The sequence below is a fragment of the Ranitomeya variabilis genome, chromosome 4 (genome assembly GCF_051348905.1).
Source record: "Ranitomeya variabilis isolate aRanVar5 chromosome 4, aRanVar5.hap1, whole genome shotgun sequence".
Taxonomy (NCBI): domain Eukaryota; kingdom Metazoa; phylum Chordata; class Amphibia; order Anura; family Dendrobatidae; genus Ranitomeya; species Ranitomeya variabilis.
Genome location: NC_135235.1, coordinates 684,074,053 through 684,089,835, shown reverse-complemented (window position 1 = coordinate 684,089,835; position 15,783 = coordinate 684,074,053). Strand labels below are relative to the sequence as shown.

Genomic DNA, 15,783 nt, shown 5'->3' with positions numbered 1-15,783 from the left:
TTATGATATTACATCGGCTCATCTTCTCATTCAGGTCTCGGATCTTCTCAGTGAAGATCCTTCCATAGAAGAGAATTTTCCTGATTTATCCATCAAAGATGAATATAGACAGAGACAAGATGGCGGAGAGGATAATACACCTCACCCTAGAGATCCTCTTCCGGCTTACTGGAGAGGTGAGAGATTCTGATGACGTCACATTACATCATTCTTATCTATGGGAATAACAGATGGACAGAACTGGAGAGGTGAGGACTCTGGAAATGTCTGTAGTGAGATTTATTAATGTGTCTCTCCATAACCAGGATTACACAGTGGTGAAGAAGACCTCTAGTGACCCTGTGTCTGAGGGATGGGGAAGACCCCTGAGCCCAATCACGGGGCCTCCACCTCACCCCCTGATACATGAGGACATCAAGGACCAGAAGATCCTAGAACTCACCTACAAGATGATTGAGCTGCTGACTGGAGAGGTGACACCGCTGGGAATGCTGGGACATTATACAGTAACGCTATGAAGGGATCGGGGGATGACGGTATCATTGTATGTGTCAGGTTCCTATAAGGTGTCAGGATGTCGCTGTCTATTTCTCCATGGAGGAGTGGGAGTATTTAGAGGGACACAAAGATCTGTACAAGGACGTCATGATGGAGGTTCCCCAGCCCCTCACATCACCAGGTAATAGACAGGACTAAATACACATGGCCTATAATTATCTGTATGTAAATAATCAATTCAGTCCCTGTATGTGTTTCCTCCAGATCTATCCAGTAACATGACAACACTAGAGAGATGTCCCCATCCTCTTCTTCCACAGGACTGTAAACAAGAAGATCCCAATGTTCCTCAGGATCATCAGGTAGATGGAGAGAAGGTGTCATGAGATCTCCCCTGTGATGTGTAGATGGCTGTGAAGGTCTTGTGCTCAGTCTTGTTTTATCCACCAGTATTTTATGTTTTATACTTGTGTAATGAGAACGGTGGAGATGGCAGGATTAGAGCTGATAATAGATGTGACTTCTCCATCTGTCTGTGACTTTTACAATATTTGTTTCAGGGTGAAGATCTGACCCATATTAATACTACAGAGACATATGTGAGGGGTGATGAGCGGTGTAAAGAGGAGATTCCTACATATGACTACCCAGGTGAGTAGTAACCACTAAGTATAGAGAAGTAAGAAGTAGTTCAGTCATGTCACACTATCCCAATGACTGGGTATTGAAAGCTCTTTTCTATAGAGCTTACAATCTGGGAAATCCACCTACCAACATAAATTAGGAGGCACTGACCATTACCTGTCCAGGTTTGTAAACTACAAAGACAAAAGAGCACCACGCAGTCATAGAGTCCAAACATAGAACAACACTTTATTGGATAAAATTATACATATAACAACCAGAGAGTTAGTGTTAGAAAGGGCTAAAAGATGACAAAAATGCCAGCAGCAACATGTGAACAATAAACCAGCCCAAGGTACGGCGATCCCCAGCTGCAGAGAATTTAAAGTATACTATAAAAAGATGGTATATAGTGCAATTCGTAGAGGCTCAGCCCCACAGGATAGCAGAACTTCATCCAGAGTACATGGAAGAAATGTAAATAAACCAGTGATTATACAGGTAAAGGCACATAAATGAACTACTACACATCACCTGGTAATAGCGATCCCGTGGTAAACCTCCGCAGTATGGGGACCCCGATCCACCCCGACGCGCGTTTCAGTTAGGATACCTTCCTCAGGGGGCGTGTACATAGAATGGGCATAGAGGAGTATATATAGGAAACCCATAAAAAGGAAGCAAAGCCATGATTTTCATTTAGACCAGAGGGTGTGATGGTGTTCAGGCGGTAGATCCATCTACTCTCTTGTTGCGCTAATAATTTGCTTAAGTCCCCCCCGCTGATGCCCAGGTCAATTTGATCTATGGCTTTAAAAATAAGGCCTCTTGATTGGGAATTGTGGTGTGTTTTAAAACGACGGGGTAGGGTTTTAAAGGGAGGGTGCCGTGATTTAATATTGTAAAAAAAAAAAATAAACTCTTAAATTCCTTATTTTTATAAGTTATTTTCAAGTGAATAATATTTTTTTTTTTTTTTTTTTATTCATTTTTTTTTCTGCCACTGGGCGCCGCCATTTTGATTTGCAGGACTGTAAGTGTGGCTGCACGACACTTTCAGTCTGCAAATACGGCAGCTCTGCGCATAGAGATCTGCAGTCGGACGCCGACCCTATCTATAATACAGTAGCCACATTAGCTGTGAACTGGGCACGCCCACTTCACAGTTGTGTAGGCGTGTCTGGGTGCCATTGTATTGTAGCCCAGGGCTTTACCTGTTGTCATTCCGTCATTCCGATCTGAAACCGGAAGTGAAGGTCATTCACCTCAGATCCTGTGAAGTGATGACAGACATACCAGACCGGAGGAGCAGAGCTGCCAGCTGTGAGGGATTTTAGAAGAAGACATACAGCGGCGAGACGCGTACAGAGCGAGCAGGCTGAACATTGCGGGACGGTCACTCGGTAAGGGCTCATTTCCACATGCGAGGCACACGTCCGTGTCTCGCATGTGGAAACCAAGCTGTGGAGCCGGCACTCCAGAGCGGAGCGTGCGGCCGCATAGGAACACATGGAGCTGCACAGCTCCGCTCCAAGTGCCGGCTCCAGAGCTTGGTTTCCACATGATACGGTCCTGTGACTCGCATGTGGAAATGAGCACTAAGACTGAATGTAGCAGCATCATGGCTGCGGCGGTGAATGGCTAAGCACGAGTGTTCACTGCACAGGGAAAAATTGTAAGATGGAGGAGTGAATTGGAGGCTGGGAGAGAGAGAGTATGGGGCACAGCTGGAGCATGCGAGCCAGAGCTTGTGTATAGTGAATGGGAGCAAAGCCAGAGCTGAGCCACAACAGGAGTATGGTGAACAGGAGCAGAGCCTGAGATGGGGTACGGTGAACGGGAGCAGAGCCGGTGGTACGGTGAACGGGAGCAGAGCCGGGGTACGGTGAACGGGAGCAGAGCCGGGGTACGGCGAACGGGGCTAGAGTCAGACTTGTTCACTTCCGGTATTACAGATCCTGTGGAGCGACAGCACACAAGATTCAGCATTGCGGACCGGAGGAGCAGAGCTGCCAGCGGTGAAGCCAGGAGCTAGTGGCCTAAACACAGCAGCGGTGAGGAGAGAAGCGTGATGGTCGGTGACATGTTAGCTAAGAGGAGGCCGCACTTGTTTACCACTGATCTATTTGGATTGCCAAACATTGTTGGGGTCTAAAATAGACAAGACGTTGTATATGTAGTAACTAGTGATGAGCGAATATACTCGTTGCTCGGGTGGTCTCCGAGTATTTCAACTGCTTGGAGATTTAGTTTTCGTTGCCGCCGCAAGTGAATGATTTATGGCTGTTACCCAGCCTGAGTACATGTGGGGATTCCTTAGCAACCAGGCAACCCCCACATGTACTCAGGCTGGGTACTAGCTGTAAATCAAGCAGCGGAGTCAACAAAAACTAAATCTCCGAGTAGTCACAAATACTCGGAGATAACCCGAGCGTGCTCAGGAAAACCTGAGCAACGAGTACACTCACTCATCTCTAGTAGTAACTTATGTCTTTTATCTTTGTCTTTTTTTATGTATGATCATATCAATAAATATAAATGTTTTTTTTTTCTGTGTAAATTAATAAAAATGAAATTTCTTCATTTTCTATTCTCCCTTTTTCATGTTGTCCATACATCGTATCTGCTCATTATCGTGATTGCAAACAAGACACATGTACTTCTGTGGTGTAATCTAGTGGTATACCCCCTTCACACCTCCATGTCTCCAGGACTTGTTGCCTGTATTCACACCTGGAGATATGTTCACACATATGTTCACAACAGAGATCTTCACACCTCTGTGTTTTCTCAACAAACATGTCTGTGTGAGTTCCTTCACACTAAACGACTTTGCAACGATAGCGATCCGTGATGTTGCAGCGTCCTGGATAGCGATATCGTGTTTGACACGCAGAAGTGATCAGGATCCTGCTGTGATATCGCTGGTCGTTGCTGAAAGTTTAGAACTTTATTTGGTCGTCAGATCGGCATGTATCGTTGTGTTTGACAGCAAAAGCAACGATGCCAGCGATGTTTTACAATGGTAACCAGGGTAAATATCGGGTTACTAAGCGCAGGGCCACGCTTAGTAACCCGATATTTACCCTGGTTACCAGCGTAAACATAAAAAACCAAACTAACAGTACATACTCACATTCCGGTGTCTGTCTCACGTCCCTCGCCGTCTGCTTCCCGCACTGACTGTGAGTGCCGAACGTAAAGTACAGCACAGCGGTGACGTCACCGCTGTGCTGTGCTTTTACTTTACGGCCGGCACTCAGTCAGTGCAGGAAGCAGATGGCGAGGGACGTGAGACAGACACCGGAATGTGAGTATGTACTGTTAGTTTGTTTTTTTATGTTTACGCTGGTAACCAGGGTAAATATCGGGTTACTAAGCGTGGCCCTGCGCTTAGTAACCCGATGTTTACCCTGGTTACCCGGGGACTTCGGCATCGTTGGTCGCTGGAGAGCAGTCTGTGTGACAGCTCCCCAGCGACCGCACAACGACTTACCAACGATCACGGCCAGGTCGTATCGCTGGTCGTGATCGTTGGTAAATCGTTTAGTGTGAAGGTACCTTAACTCACACAGACATGTTTGTTGAGAAAACACAGGGGTTTGAAGATCTCTGTTGTGAACATATGGGTGAACATATCTCCAGGTGTGAAAACAAGTCCCGGAGACATGGAGGTGTGAAGGGGGTATAAGGCTATGTGCACACGTTGCGGATTAGGCTTAGGAATTTCTGGTGCGGATTCTGCCTCTCCTGGCAGAAAACGCACCTGCGGTTTTTTGTGCGGTTCTGTAGCATTTTTTGTGTGCGTTTTTGCTGCGTTTTTACCCCTGCGGTTTTCTATAATGGAATGGGTACAAAAACGCTGCAGATTCACAAAAAAGTAGTGACATGCTACTTAAACCGCAGCGTTTCCGCAGCGGATTTTCCGCAACATGTGCACAAGCATTTTTTTTTTTCTCATTGATTTACATTGTACTGTAAATCAATTGCGGATCTGCAGTGTTTCTGCACTGCAAAAAACGCTGCTGATCATACCCCAACACTAGATTATACCACAGAAGTACATGTGTCTTGTTTGCAATCACGATAATGAGCATTCAGATACGATATATGGACAACATGAAAAAGGGAGAATAGAAAATGAAGACATTTCATTTTTATTAATTTACACAGAAAAAAAAACAACATTTATATTTATTGGCATGACCATACATAAAAAAAGACAAAGATAAAAGACATAGGTTACTACTAGAGATGAGTGAGTGTACTCGTTGCTCAGGTTTTCCTGAGCACGCTCGGGTTATCTCCGAGTATTTGTGACTACTCGGAGATTTAGTTTTTGTTGACTCCGCTGCTTGATTTACAGCTAGTACCCAGCCTGAGTACATGTGGGGGTTGCCTGGTTGCTAAGGAATCCCCACATGTACTCAGGCTGGGTAACAGCCATAAATCATTCACTTGCGGCGGCAACGAAAACTAAATCTCCAAGCAGTTGAAATACTCGGAGACCACCCGAGCAACGAGTATATTCGCTCATCACTAGTTACTACATATACAACGTCTTGTCTATTTTAGACCCCAACAATGTTTGGCAATCCAAATAGATCAGTGGTAAACAAGTGCGGCCTCCTCTTAGCTAACATGTCACCGACCATCACGCTTCTCTCCTCACCGCTGCTGTGTTTAGGCCACTAGCTCCTGGCTTCACCGCTGGCAGCTCTGCTCCTCCGGTCCGCAATGCTGAATCTTGTGTGCTGTCGCTCCACAGGATCTGTAATACCGGAAGTGAACAAGTCTGACTCTAGCCCCATTCACCTTACCGCAACTCTGCTCCCATTGACCATACACCAGCTATGGCTCTGCTCCCATTCACCATACCCCAGCTCTACTCCCATTCACCATACTCCAGCTATAGCTCTGCTGCTATTTACCATATCCCAGCTCTACTGCCGTTCACCGTACCCCGGCTCTGCTCCTATTCACCATACCCCGGCTCTGCTCCTATTCACCATACCCCGGCTCTGCTCCTATTCACCATACCCCGGCTCTGCTCCTATTCACCATACCCCGGCTCTGCTCCTATTCACCATACCCCGGCTCTGCTCCTATTCACCATACCCCGGCTCTGCTCCCATTCACCATACCCCGGCTCTACTCCCATTCACCATACTCCAGCTATAGCTCTGCTCCTATTCACCGTACCCCGGCTCTGCTCCTATTCAGCGTACCCCGGCTCTACTCCCATTCACCATACTCCAGCTATAGCTCTGCTCCTATTCACCGTACCCCGGCTCTGCTCCTATTCACCGTACCCCGGCTCTACTCCCATTCACCATACTCCAGCTATAGCTCTGCTCCTATTCACCGTACCCCGGCTCTGCTCCTATTCACCGTACCCCGGCTCTGCTCCTATTCACCGTACCCCGGCTCTGCTCCTGTTCACCGTACCCCGGCTCTGCTCCTGTTCACCGTACCCCGGATCTGCTCCTGTTCACCGTACCCCGGATCTGCTCCTGTTCACCGTACCCCATCTCAGGCTCTGCTCCTGTTCACCATACTCCTGTTGTGGCTCAGCTCTGGCTTTGCTCCCATTCACTATACACAAGCTCTGGCTCGCATGCTCCAGCTGTGCCCCATACTCTCTCTCCCAGCCTCCAATTCACTCCTCCATCTTACAATTTTTCCCTGTGCAGTGAACACTCGTGCTTAGCCATTCACCGCCGCAGCCCTGATGCTGCTACATTCAGTCTTAGTGCTCATTTCCACATGCGAGTCACAGGACCGTATCATGTGGAAACCAAGCTCTGGAGCCGGTGTTCTGAAATTTGTCGGCATGTCGTAGATAGTAGGGATGGGCGAGGCTACGGAGTCACGTGGCGCAAACTGACCAATCACGGCCAAGCAACAGCTGAAGATGCAGGGTGGAGAGAAGAGGAGCTCTGGGCGGCAACATGCCTGAAAATTTCAGGGAGGGGCGTGAGTATGGCACCTGGGGGCCTGGTTAAAACCACAATAGTGAGGGAGGGGGCGTGACAAAGGGAGGGGGGCGTTACTATGCCCAGAAATTTCAGGGCGTCTTCATTTCTGCAAAGGGGGGTGATTAAAGCAGCGGGGAGTGACTACATGCCGAGAAGGGGAGTGTATACATGCCCAGAAATTTCACCAGAGGGCGTGATTAAGGCAGGGGGGAGTATATACATGCCCAGGAAGGAATGTCAGTCCTGAACGTGCATTCATTGAACACTCAGGACAGATAGCCGAGAGGAGAAAAGCAGTTATGGAGGACGCTACGGCGGTGAGTGCGATTATCGTGCCGTGTGGATGAGCCCCTATCTCTTCGCTCTGTGTGAACACGCCCTTACGGCGGTGACTGCGATCATCGCTCCATCTGAATGAGCCCCTATCTCATCTCTCTCTGTGAATGTGCCCCTATGGCAGTGACTGTGATCATAGCTCCATGTGAACTGGTTTATGGGGGAGAATTTATTCTGCGCAATAAATGTCATGCGGGCTATTAATGGTGGTCTGCACGTGCGCATTTCTGCTTATGGGGTACTATGGGGTGTCTTAGGGTGCAGGTGCTCTTACAGGAGTTTAAAGGGTGTCGTTAGTGTATTATTAACACTGATTGCAGATAGCTGAGAGGGGGGCGGAGAAAGGGGGAGAGGTGGGTGTGTTTTCCCAGATCTTCCTGGATCTTTCTGGAAAGATCATAACTTTATTCCTTCCTGTCCATTCCTTTTGCAGAGCGCAGAGAGATAGGACCCTACAGAGAGCCCAGAGCTGGTACTGTATAGTGACCAGAGACTCTTGAGATAAAGGTGGGTGTTTATGTGCAATACATGCTACTTAGGGGGGGCTGCATGTGTGCATTTCTGCTTATGGGGTACTATGGGGTGTCTTAGGGTGCAGGTGCTCTTACAGGAGTTTAAAGGGTGTCGTTAGTGTATTATTAACACTGATTGCAGATAGCTGAGAGGGGGGCGGAGAAAGGGGGAGAGGTGGGTGTGTTTTCCCAGATCTTCCTGGATCTTTCTGGAAAGATCATAACTGCGGAGAAAGGGGAGAGGTGGGTGTGTTTTCCCAGATCTTCCTGGATCTTTCTGGAAAGATCAGAACTTTATTGATGTCTGTCGACCCCCTGATACATCAATACACCTCTGGACAAATCAATACACACCTCAACACTTCCCTACATCCACCAACACATCAATACACTTTGCCCGGAGCAGGATCGGTCAGTATTTCACTCTCACGGGCAAGAGAACGCTCAGTGTAAAGTAGGTCTAATGTCATTTACACCAAAAAGTGTTAAAACTGTGTTTCTTTTAGACGGCTGGTGTTAGTCTGCTTCTGTTCTTTGTGGAGTGGATGCCCTATGTATGAGACCTGCAATATTCCTCTATGGCCCCATCACCATTCTGTCATGTGCTGGATTTTACGAAATTGTCGTATAGTCAGGTCACTAAGTATTTACACAAATTTTTATTGTGGTTAAACCTGTGTCTCAAAACCTATACAGTAAATTTTTTGTAGAAAGGGCTCGTATAAGGTATCTCATTATAATAATTACATATCGACTTATAGGCATCAGTCTGCGCGTATATTACAACATATATGAAGTCACTTCTTAATGTAGCCTTTTGGATGTATGTGACATATATTATGTTTTCCAGATGCGATGCAAGTACAGAAAATATTTATAGTTTTTATACTCCACCCTGTGAAGTTATTAACTCATAACATTTATTTTTATAAGTATTGTTGTGTTAGTAATACATCCTTTTGTTTATATTACCTTGTCAATTTTTTTTTTTTCCAACACCTTGTTTTTAGTCATGGTGGAGAAATATACTAGCATGTTTAACTTCCTCTTCACGGGACACTTTCCTGAACATTACACATCAAAACAGCGATATCAACTAAAAAAGCATGCAGACAATTTTACAATAAGGGGTAAGTATCCGAAATCTGTCTGATCTTGTTGGCTTTATATATTTACATGTGGAGTTAACCTTTTTTATAATTTTGTTTCCAGATGGTCAGCTGTTCTTCAGTCATCGTTTGGTGGTTAAAACTCCAGAGCAGGCACGGAAGATCTTCGAACAATTCCATTCGTCTCCACTGGGAGGACATGGTGGATTTGTTAAAACTCTATCTGCAATATCTGTAAGGTTTTTTTGGAAAGGAATGTCTGTCGATATTCAACAATGGGTAAATATTTATTGTAAAAATAATTGGTTTGTTTCTACAAATTTATCACAGATTGATATACCACCAGTAGCAGGACAAATATAATGGCCCCTTCACAAGAGTGTTTTGGTTTGTGCAGTAGTATAAACCCATTTAATTCAATGGCCCTCTGTTAATGAGAGCTTCCCTGCTATGTTTTTAAATAAAACATAGCAAGCAATGTTTCTCTGCGTTTTTACCCAAGACCATGCCAATACTGGTTAATGTCCCTTTGGTAACGCAAAAGAACAACTGTGTCTTTTTTTTTAACGTTATTCATAGAAAGCACCACCCACACATAAGGCTACATTCACATGGACATGAGTTAGATTGGGTAATTAGGACCCTAAAAATCATCACATATGGCCCCCAAAACCTTCAAGATTCCTAACACATGCGTAGCAATGAATAGCTTTCTGTCTATTGCTGTCTGTCCACTATTTCATCCTTCTTCTCCGCTAGATTTCTGAAACTTAACATGGACAAAACAGAATTCATCATCTTTCCCCCATCTCACGTGACCCCCCCCCCAACGAACCTATCCATTACAGTAAATGGCTGCCCACTCTCCCCAGTCCCACAAGCTCGCTGCCTCGGGGTAATCCTTGACGCTGATCTTTCCTTCAAACCACATATCCAAGCCCTTTCCACTTCCTGCCGACTTCAACTCAAAAATATTTCCCGGATCCGTACATTCCTCAACCAAGAATCTGCAAAAACCCTAGTCCATGCCCTCATCATCTCTCGCCTTGACTACTGCAACCTTCTGCTCTGTGGCCTCCCCTCAAACACTCTCGCACCCCTCCAATCTATTCTAAACTCTGCTGCCCGACTAATCCACCTGTCCCCCCGCTATTCTCCGGCCTCTCCCCTCTGTCAATCCCTTCACTGGCTCCCCATTGCCCAGAGACTCCAGTACAAAACCCTAACCATGACGTACAAAGCCATCCACAACTTGTCTCCTCCTTACATCTGTGACCTCATCTCCCGGTACTTTCCTACACGCAACCTCCGATCCTCACAAGATCTCCTTCTCTACTCCCCTCTTATCTCCTCTTCCCACAATCGCATACAAGATTTCTCTCGCGTATCACCCCTACTCTGGAACCCTCTACCACAACACATCAGACTCTCGCCCACCATCGAAACCTTCAAAAAGAATCTGAAGACCCACCTCTTCCGACAAGCCTACAACCTGCAGTAACCACCGATCGACCAAACCGCTGCATGACCAGCTCTACCCTCACCTACTGTATTCTCACCCATCCCTTGTAGATTGTGAGCCTTCGCGGGCAGGGTCCTCTCTCCTACTGTACCAGTTATGACTTGTATTGTTCAAGATTATTGTACTTGTTATTATGTATACCCCTCCTCACTTGCACAGCGCCATGGAATAAATGGCGCTATAACAATAAATAATAATAATAATAGCTTTTAAATACATGAATCATACACTGACTTTTTAAGGGTCTGTCCACATGGCCGTTATTTTAAGCGTGTAGGAACTAATTCCCTCGAGCAAGCGTCCCCGGACGCAACCACGAGACTGGCGAACCTCCGGGGAGATGGCGATAAGGCGGTCCAGCGAGTTCAAGGAACGATCCCACTGGGACAAGATGAATCTTTTTAGACAACGGGAATGAAACTGAGCAAACGGCACTGCCTCCATCGCCGAAACTAGGAGTCCCATGACACGCATACAAGCGCGCAGCGTCATCCTTTCCGTCCGTTGCACAGCCTCAAAGTGGTGACGAATGGAAACCTGTTTCTCCATAGGAAGAAACACCCGGGTCCGTCGAGTGTCGAGGATCATCCCCAGAAACTGAACAGATTGAGACGGGATCAACGCCGACTTCTTCCAGTTGACAATCCAGCCGAACTGCTGCAGATAATGAAGAGCCAGATCCCTGGCCTTCTCCGTCTCCGAACTGGAGGGCGCAACAAGCAGTAAGTCACAAAAGCTGGAGTCCCTCCGGGCAATTCCCGGACAGGCCCCAGTATCCGCCGCAACCAACGGCGGGGCGACGACCACCTCACCTGCAGATGCAGTCACCGCAGAGGGAGTGGATTTCTCCACAGCCGCTTTCAGCAATGACAGGAATTAATTTACAGGCCCTCCATTACCCCAAGCGGCAACGCAGTTGCCCTCACTTGGAAAAGGCGCAGGGGCCAGGTCCCTCGAGACGACGACCTCCGAGGAAGAACATGGATTCACATCCGCCGATCCAGCAGCTATGATGGGAAACGCTGACTCAACGACTCGAGGTGCTGACATCACATCTCCATGTGGTCCGTACCGACGCGGCTCCCGCAGCCGATCCCTGGAAACTGATCTTCGTCTTGACCTGCTCCGGCGTCATCCCCGAAACGCCAAACGACCAGCACCTGAGAAAACAGAACAAGAGTGCGAGACACCAGAAGAATGGCGCGATCTTCGCCCGCTACGGTAACTCGACCCGCAGCGTGACCCAGCCTCCGATCGCCGCTGCCTCACACGCTCCACCGCTCTCTCTATACATAATTCCAATGAAGGGTTCAACTGACCCTGCCCGGGTACGCCCGCCAACAAAACATCCATACTGCTAGCACACTACACCGCGGGCGGACCTCCTGCAACCGTAGCAGGCCCTTGAATATCAGCCGACCCAGCCACATGGCGTGAACCTATGTGGGGGAAGGTACGAAACAGTCAGAACAGCCGGCCACTTTCTCGTCCTGCTTCGTTGCAGAAGGGTCAGCCGCCCCTTTTCCCTGGCAGGCCGCCACACGCCCACCGAAAAACCACCAGCCTTTTTCGGCGTAGGAGGGATCGCATCCACAGAAGCTCTGCGCTTCCCCCGACCCGAACCACGCAGCACAGGGCCAGTCCCCGCGCATAAGCGTTCCGGCACCAAGGTGGTATGTTTTGGGCGTTTTGCAGCCATCTTAGACACAGGTCTCCCTGATCTGCAGCTCCTTTTCGAAACCACATTTAACTCAGCCGCATCTAAAGCCATGCGTTCCCATTCACACGTAGCAGTCTTCATACCAGCAGCAGGCCCCGCCTCCCCATCAACTGCCGATGCCATCTGCTCGCTCCAACCGATGGCGAGGGCCTGCTGCGCACATACACCAGTGTAACTGCCGTCCCCGTCATCCGCTGCCATCCTCTCAGCAGCACGTGTTTCCCGGGGATCAGACACCACTGCCGCACTATCAGACACGGCCTCTGCACGTGTGCCAAGGCCCGCCCTACCGGGGACATCATGCAGGCCCAGCACATGTGCCGAGTCCTCTTCCAGCGCCGGGGCACTCACCGCTGCCGCCGCATCCACGTCCAGCAATCGATCGCCCTCCACAAGGACCGGCGCCACACACATACCGGCCGCTGCGCTGCTTCCTGCTTCGCTCTGCGCCGGTGCCATTACCGCTCCCCGTCACGCCAGAAAGAAGGCCTCAGCCCTCCCTCCCGCAGCGCCATACTCACCACCTGAAGGAGCTCCATCCAGCGCCGGGAGAAGCCATCCAGGTCCCTCCTAAGCGATCCTCCTTCTGACTTGCTCCAGCAAGGCATCTAAAAAAGCAGACATACTTACCAAGGTACAACTCAGTGGCTGGCGGCAACGAAGTGAGGGCGCTGGCACCTCCTCCCCTTCTTAACCCCTTAATGACAGCCAATACGCCTTTTAACTGACCTGAGATATGAGAATAGCATCTCCATACAGGTGACAATCTAGCAGCTGTCGGCTGTCCACTATAGCTGACAACTTGCTGTATCAGCCACGATCAGTATTTGCACCTTCCAAATCTGTTTAACCCCTTAGATGCTGCTGTCAATAGTGACTACATCATTATAAAAGGTTAACAGAGAGTGGGGGCTTCCTCTTTATCCAAACTGGTGCCCTCAGATCATGATTTTGTGGTCCTGATGTTTGCCATGGCAATTCACGCCCAAATAGCGGCCTTACAGTCTGACAGCTTTAGTAATCTGTTCAGAAGATAGAGACATTTAGGTGGTAAAAATCCACATTTTCATTTCTGTCATACCACTTTGCGTTAATTCCTGTAAAGCACCTGAAGGGTTAATAAACTACCTGACAGCAGTTTTCAATATGTCAGGGGGTGCTGTTTTTAAAATGGTATCACGTTTGGGGGTTTACCAATATATAAGACCCCTAAAGTCACTTCAAACATGGATAACTCACTAAAAAAATAAATTTTGTAAATTTCCTTGAAAAAATGAAAAATTGCTGCTACATTTTTAAACCTCCTAAAATGCTAACAAAATAAAATAACATTTTACAAATGGTGCTGATGTAAAGCAGACATGTGGGAAATGTTATTTATTAATGGTTTGCTGTGGTATGACCATCTGGATTAAAGGGATAATCATTCAAATTTAGAAAATTGCTAATTTTTTAACATTTTTCTCAAATTTTTGATATTTTTTATAAGTAAACACAAAACATATTGACCTAAATTTACCATTATCATAAAGTATAATGTGTCACGAAAAAACAATCTCAAAATCACTGGGATTTGTTGAAGCATTCCAGAGTTATTACCACATAAAGTGACACTGGTCAGATTTAAAAAATTTGGCTCTGTCACTAAGGGGTTAAAAGGGAAGCGGGCCACGTGACCGCCGCCAGCCAGTCAGGGCCCGGCCTGACGTCATCATTGTCTCCTCTTCTCCCATCCAGGCTCTATGCTGACCCTACTGCCTACTCAAGGGGCGCCAACCTGAGGGATTTTAAAAGGAAAGACATTTTTAATTATACATGTCACTGATGGTTATAACAATGATTGTGAGACATAGAAAATAGAATGCTAGTATAATGTTCTGAGAATGTGGGGTTATACCTTTAGATACTGTATCAGGGAGCACGCTATGTCCATTCGTGCTTCCTCTACAGCTTTTCCAGTTGTCTCCACGCCATCAATTTGTTTTTTCCGAAGAAATTCTTCTGCAAACTTAAAAAAACAATTGCACATGTTATGGTACATCTAAACCTTATTTCACAATTGTAGGAAACCAAAAAACATTTTCTATGATAGTTTCTCACTATCTATTGGCCAAGGACCTCTGCATTTGTAGATGTCATCAATTTCTATATTCCAACATTTATTTATGATGAGACAAACAGGGCCTTTTTATATGCAAAGCTGGGCCCTGGGCATAATTACAGGTGGGGCCGTAGGTTTGGAAATTTAGTACTGACACAGTATAGTTGAGTCAACTTGCCCCGCATATAGAACGTATTTCCTCATACGTGGCAATTGCAGCAGGCGCATCCGCGTTGGATTAGGAACAGGTTGTAATACCATATGCCTGCTTTTTGTCGGCTAACCAAGCTGCGTATATGTATACCGCTACACTTACCATACACGTTGATACACGTAGCGAAGCGTTTCGGCGTTAAAATATCGGCTCAACTCTTTTGGAATGTAGGCGAATACGCTTGCGTTTAGGAGTATGTTTACATACATTTCGAGAATACGGAAGTGTGAAAGGACCCACAGAGATAAATCTAGATTTTAGCAGTAATAATAGATAAATATGATAAAATAAACGACTCCCATAATTGACCTGCTTTATTAGTTATGAGTTGTATAATGTGCTGCATTATTAGTTATGGGGTATAATGGGCTTCATTTTTAGTTATGGGGGTATAATGGGATGCATTATTAGTTACGGGGGTATAATGGGCTGCATTATTAGTTATAGAATATAATGGCCCTGCGTTCTTAGCTAAGGGGGCCTAAAGTGCTGCATTATTAGTTATGGGGGTATAACGGAATGCATTATTAGTTTAGGTGTTGTATAATGGGCCTGCATTATTAGCTAAGGTGGCCTAATGGACTGCATTATTAGTTATGTTCGGCTATAATGGGTTTCATTATTATTTGTCGTGGTATAATGGGCCTTCAAATTATCATTTATCGTGGGCAGTAATGGGCTGCATTATTGTAGTTATGATGGCCATACGGTTATAGGCTATAAATAGTAATACGCCACCGTTTACAACAAAAATAATAGTGAAGGCTAATAAACAATAATAACCTGTCTTGGGCTCCAAAAAATAGTAATGTGCCTCCATAAAGAGGTAATGCAGCACCGTTAAGGCCCACATACAGTAATAGCGCGGCAGTTAGGCCACATACAGTAGTAACGCAGCTTTTATACCACATAAATTAATAGTGCAGCATTTATGCACCACAGTAATAGCGCATAAGTTATTCCCCATACAGTAATAGTGCAGCATTATTATGGTCCCATTCAGTAATATTGCTGCATTGTTATGCCCTAAATTCAGTAATAGTGCACATAGTTAAGCTCCATATACAGTAAATAGTGCTGCATAGTTAAGCCCATACAGTAAATAGTAATAAGCATTTTTGCACCATATACAGCAACAGTACAGCAAATTTATTCACATACATATAGTA

At 46.5% G+C, this 15,783-nt stretch overlaps 1 protein-coding gene and 1 long non-coding RNA gene across 3 annotated transcripts in view; both read left to right on the top strand.

Annotated features, from left to right (window-relative positions):
* Positions 1 to 15,783, top strand: part of LOC143767604 (uncharacterized) — a 94,740-nt gene that overhangs the window by 23,923 nt on the left and 55,034 nt on the right. The window contains exons 2-6 of the mRNA XM_077256032.1: positions 35 to 176; positions 306 to 473; positions 556 to 679; positions 763 to 860; positions 1,059 to 1,149. Coding sequence (XP_077112147.1) covers positions 99 to 176; positions 306 to 473; positions 556 to 679; positions 763 to 860; positions 1,059 to 1,149 — 559 coding nt within the window. The 5' untranslated portion in view covers positions 35 to 98. The remainder of the gene's footprint in view (positions 1 to 34; positions 177 to 305; positions 474 to 555; positions 680 to 762; positions 861 to 1,058; positions 1,150 to 15,783) is intronic.
* On the top strand, positions 6,931 to 9,177 carry LOC143767624 (uncharacterized). Of its 2 annotated transcripts, none has more exons than XR_013213730.1 (3): positions 6,931 to 7,417; positions 8,959 to 9,078; positions 9,161 to 9,177. It is a non-coding gene; the product is annotated as an uncharacterized LOC143767624 (long non-coding RNA). The 2 variants fall into 2 exon arrangements; XR_013213729.1 differs by lacking the exon at positions 9,161 to 9,177 and adding an exon at positions 7,870 to 7,943.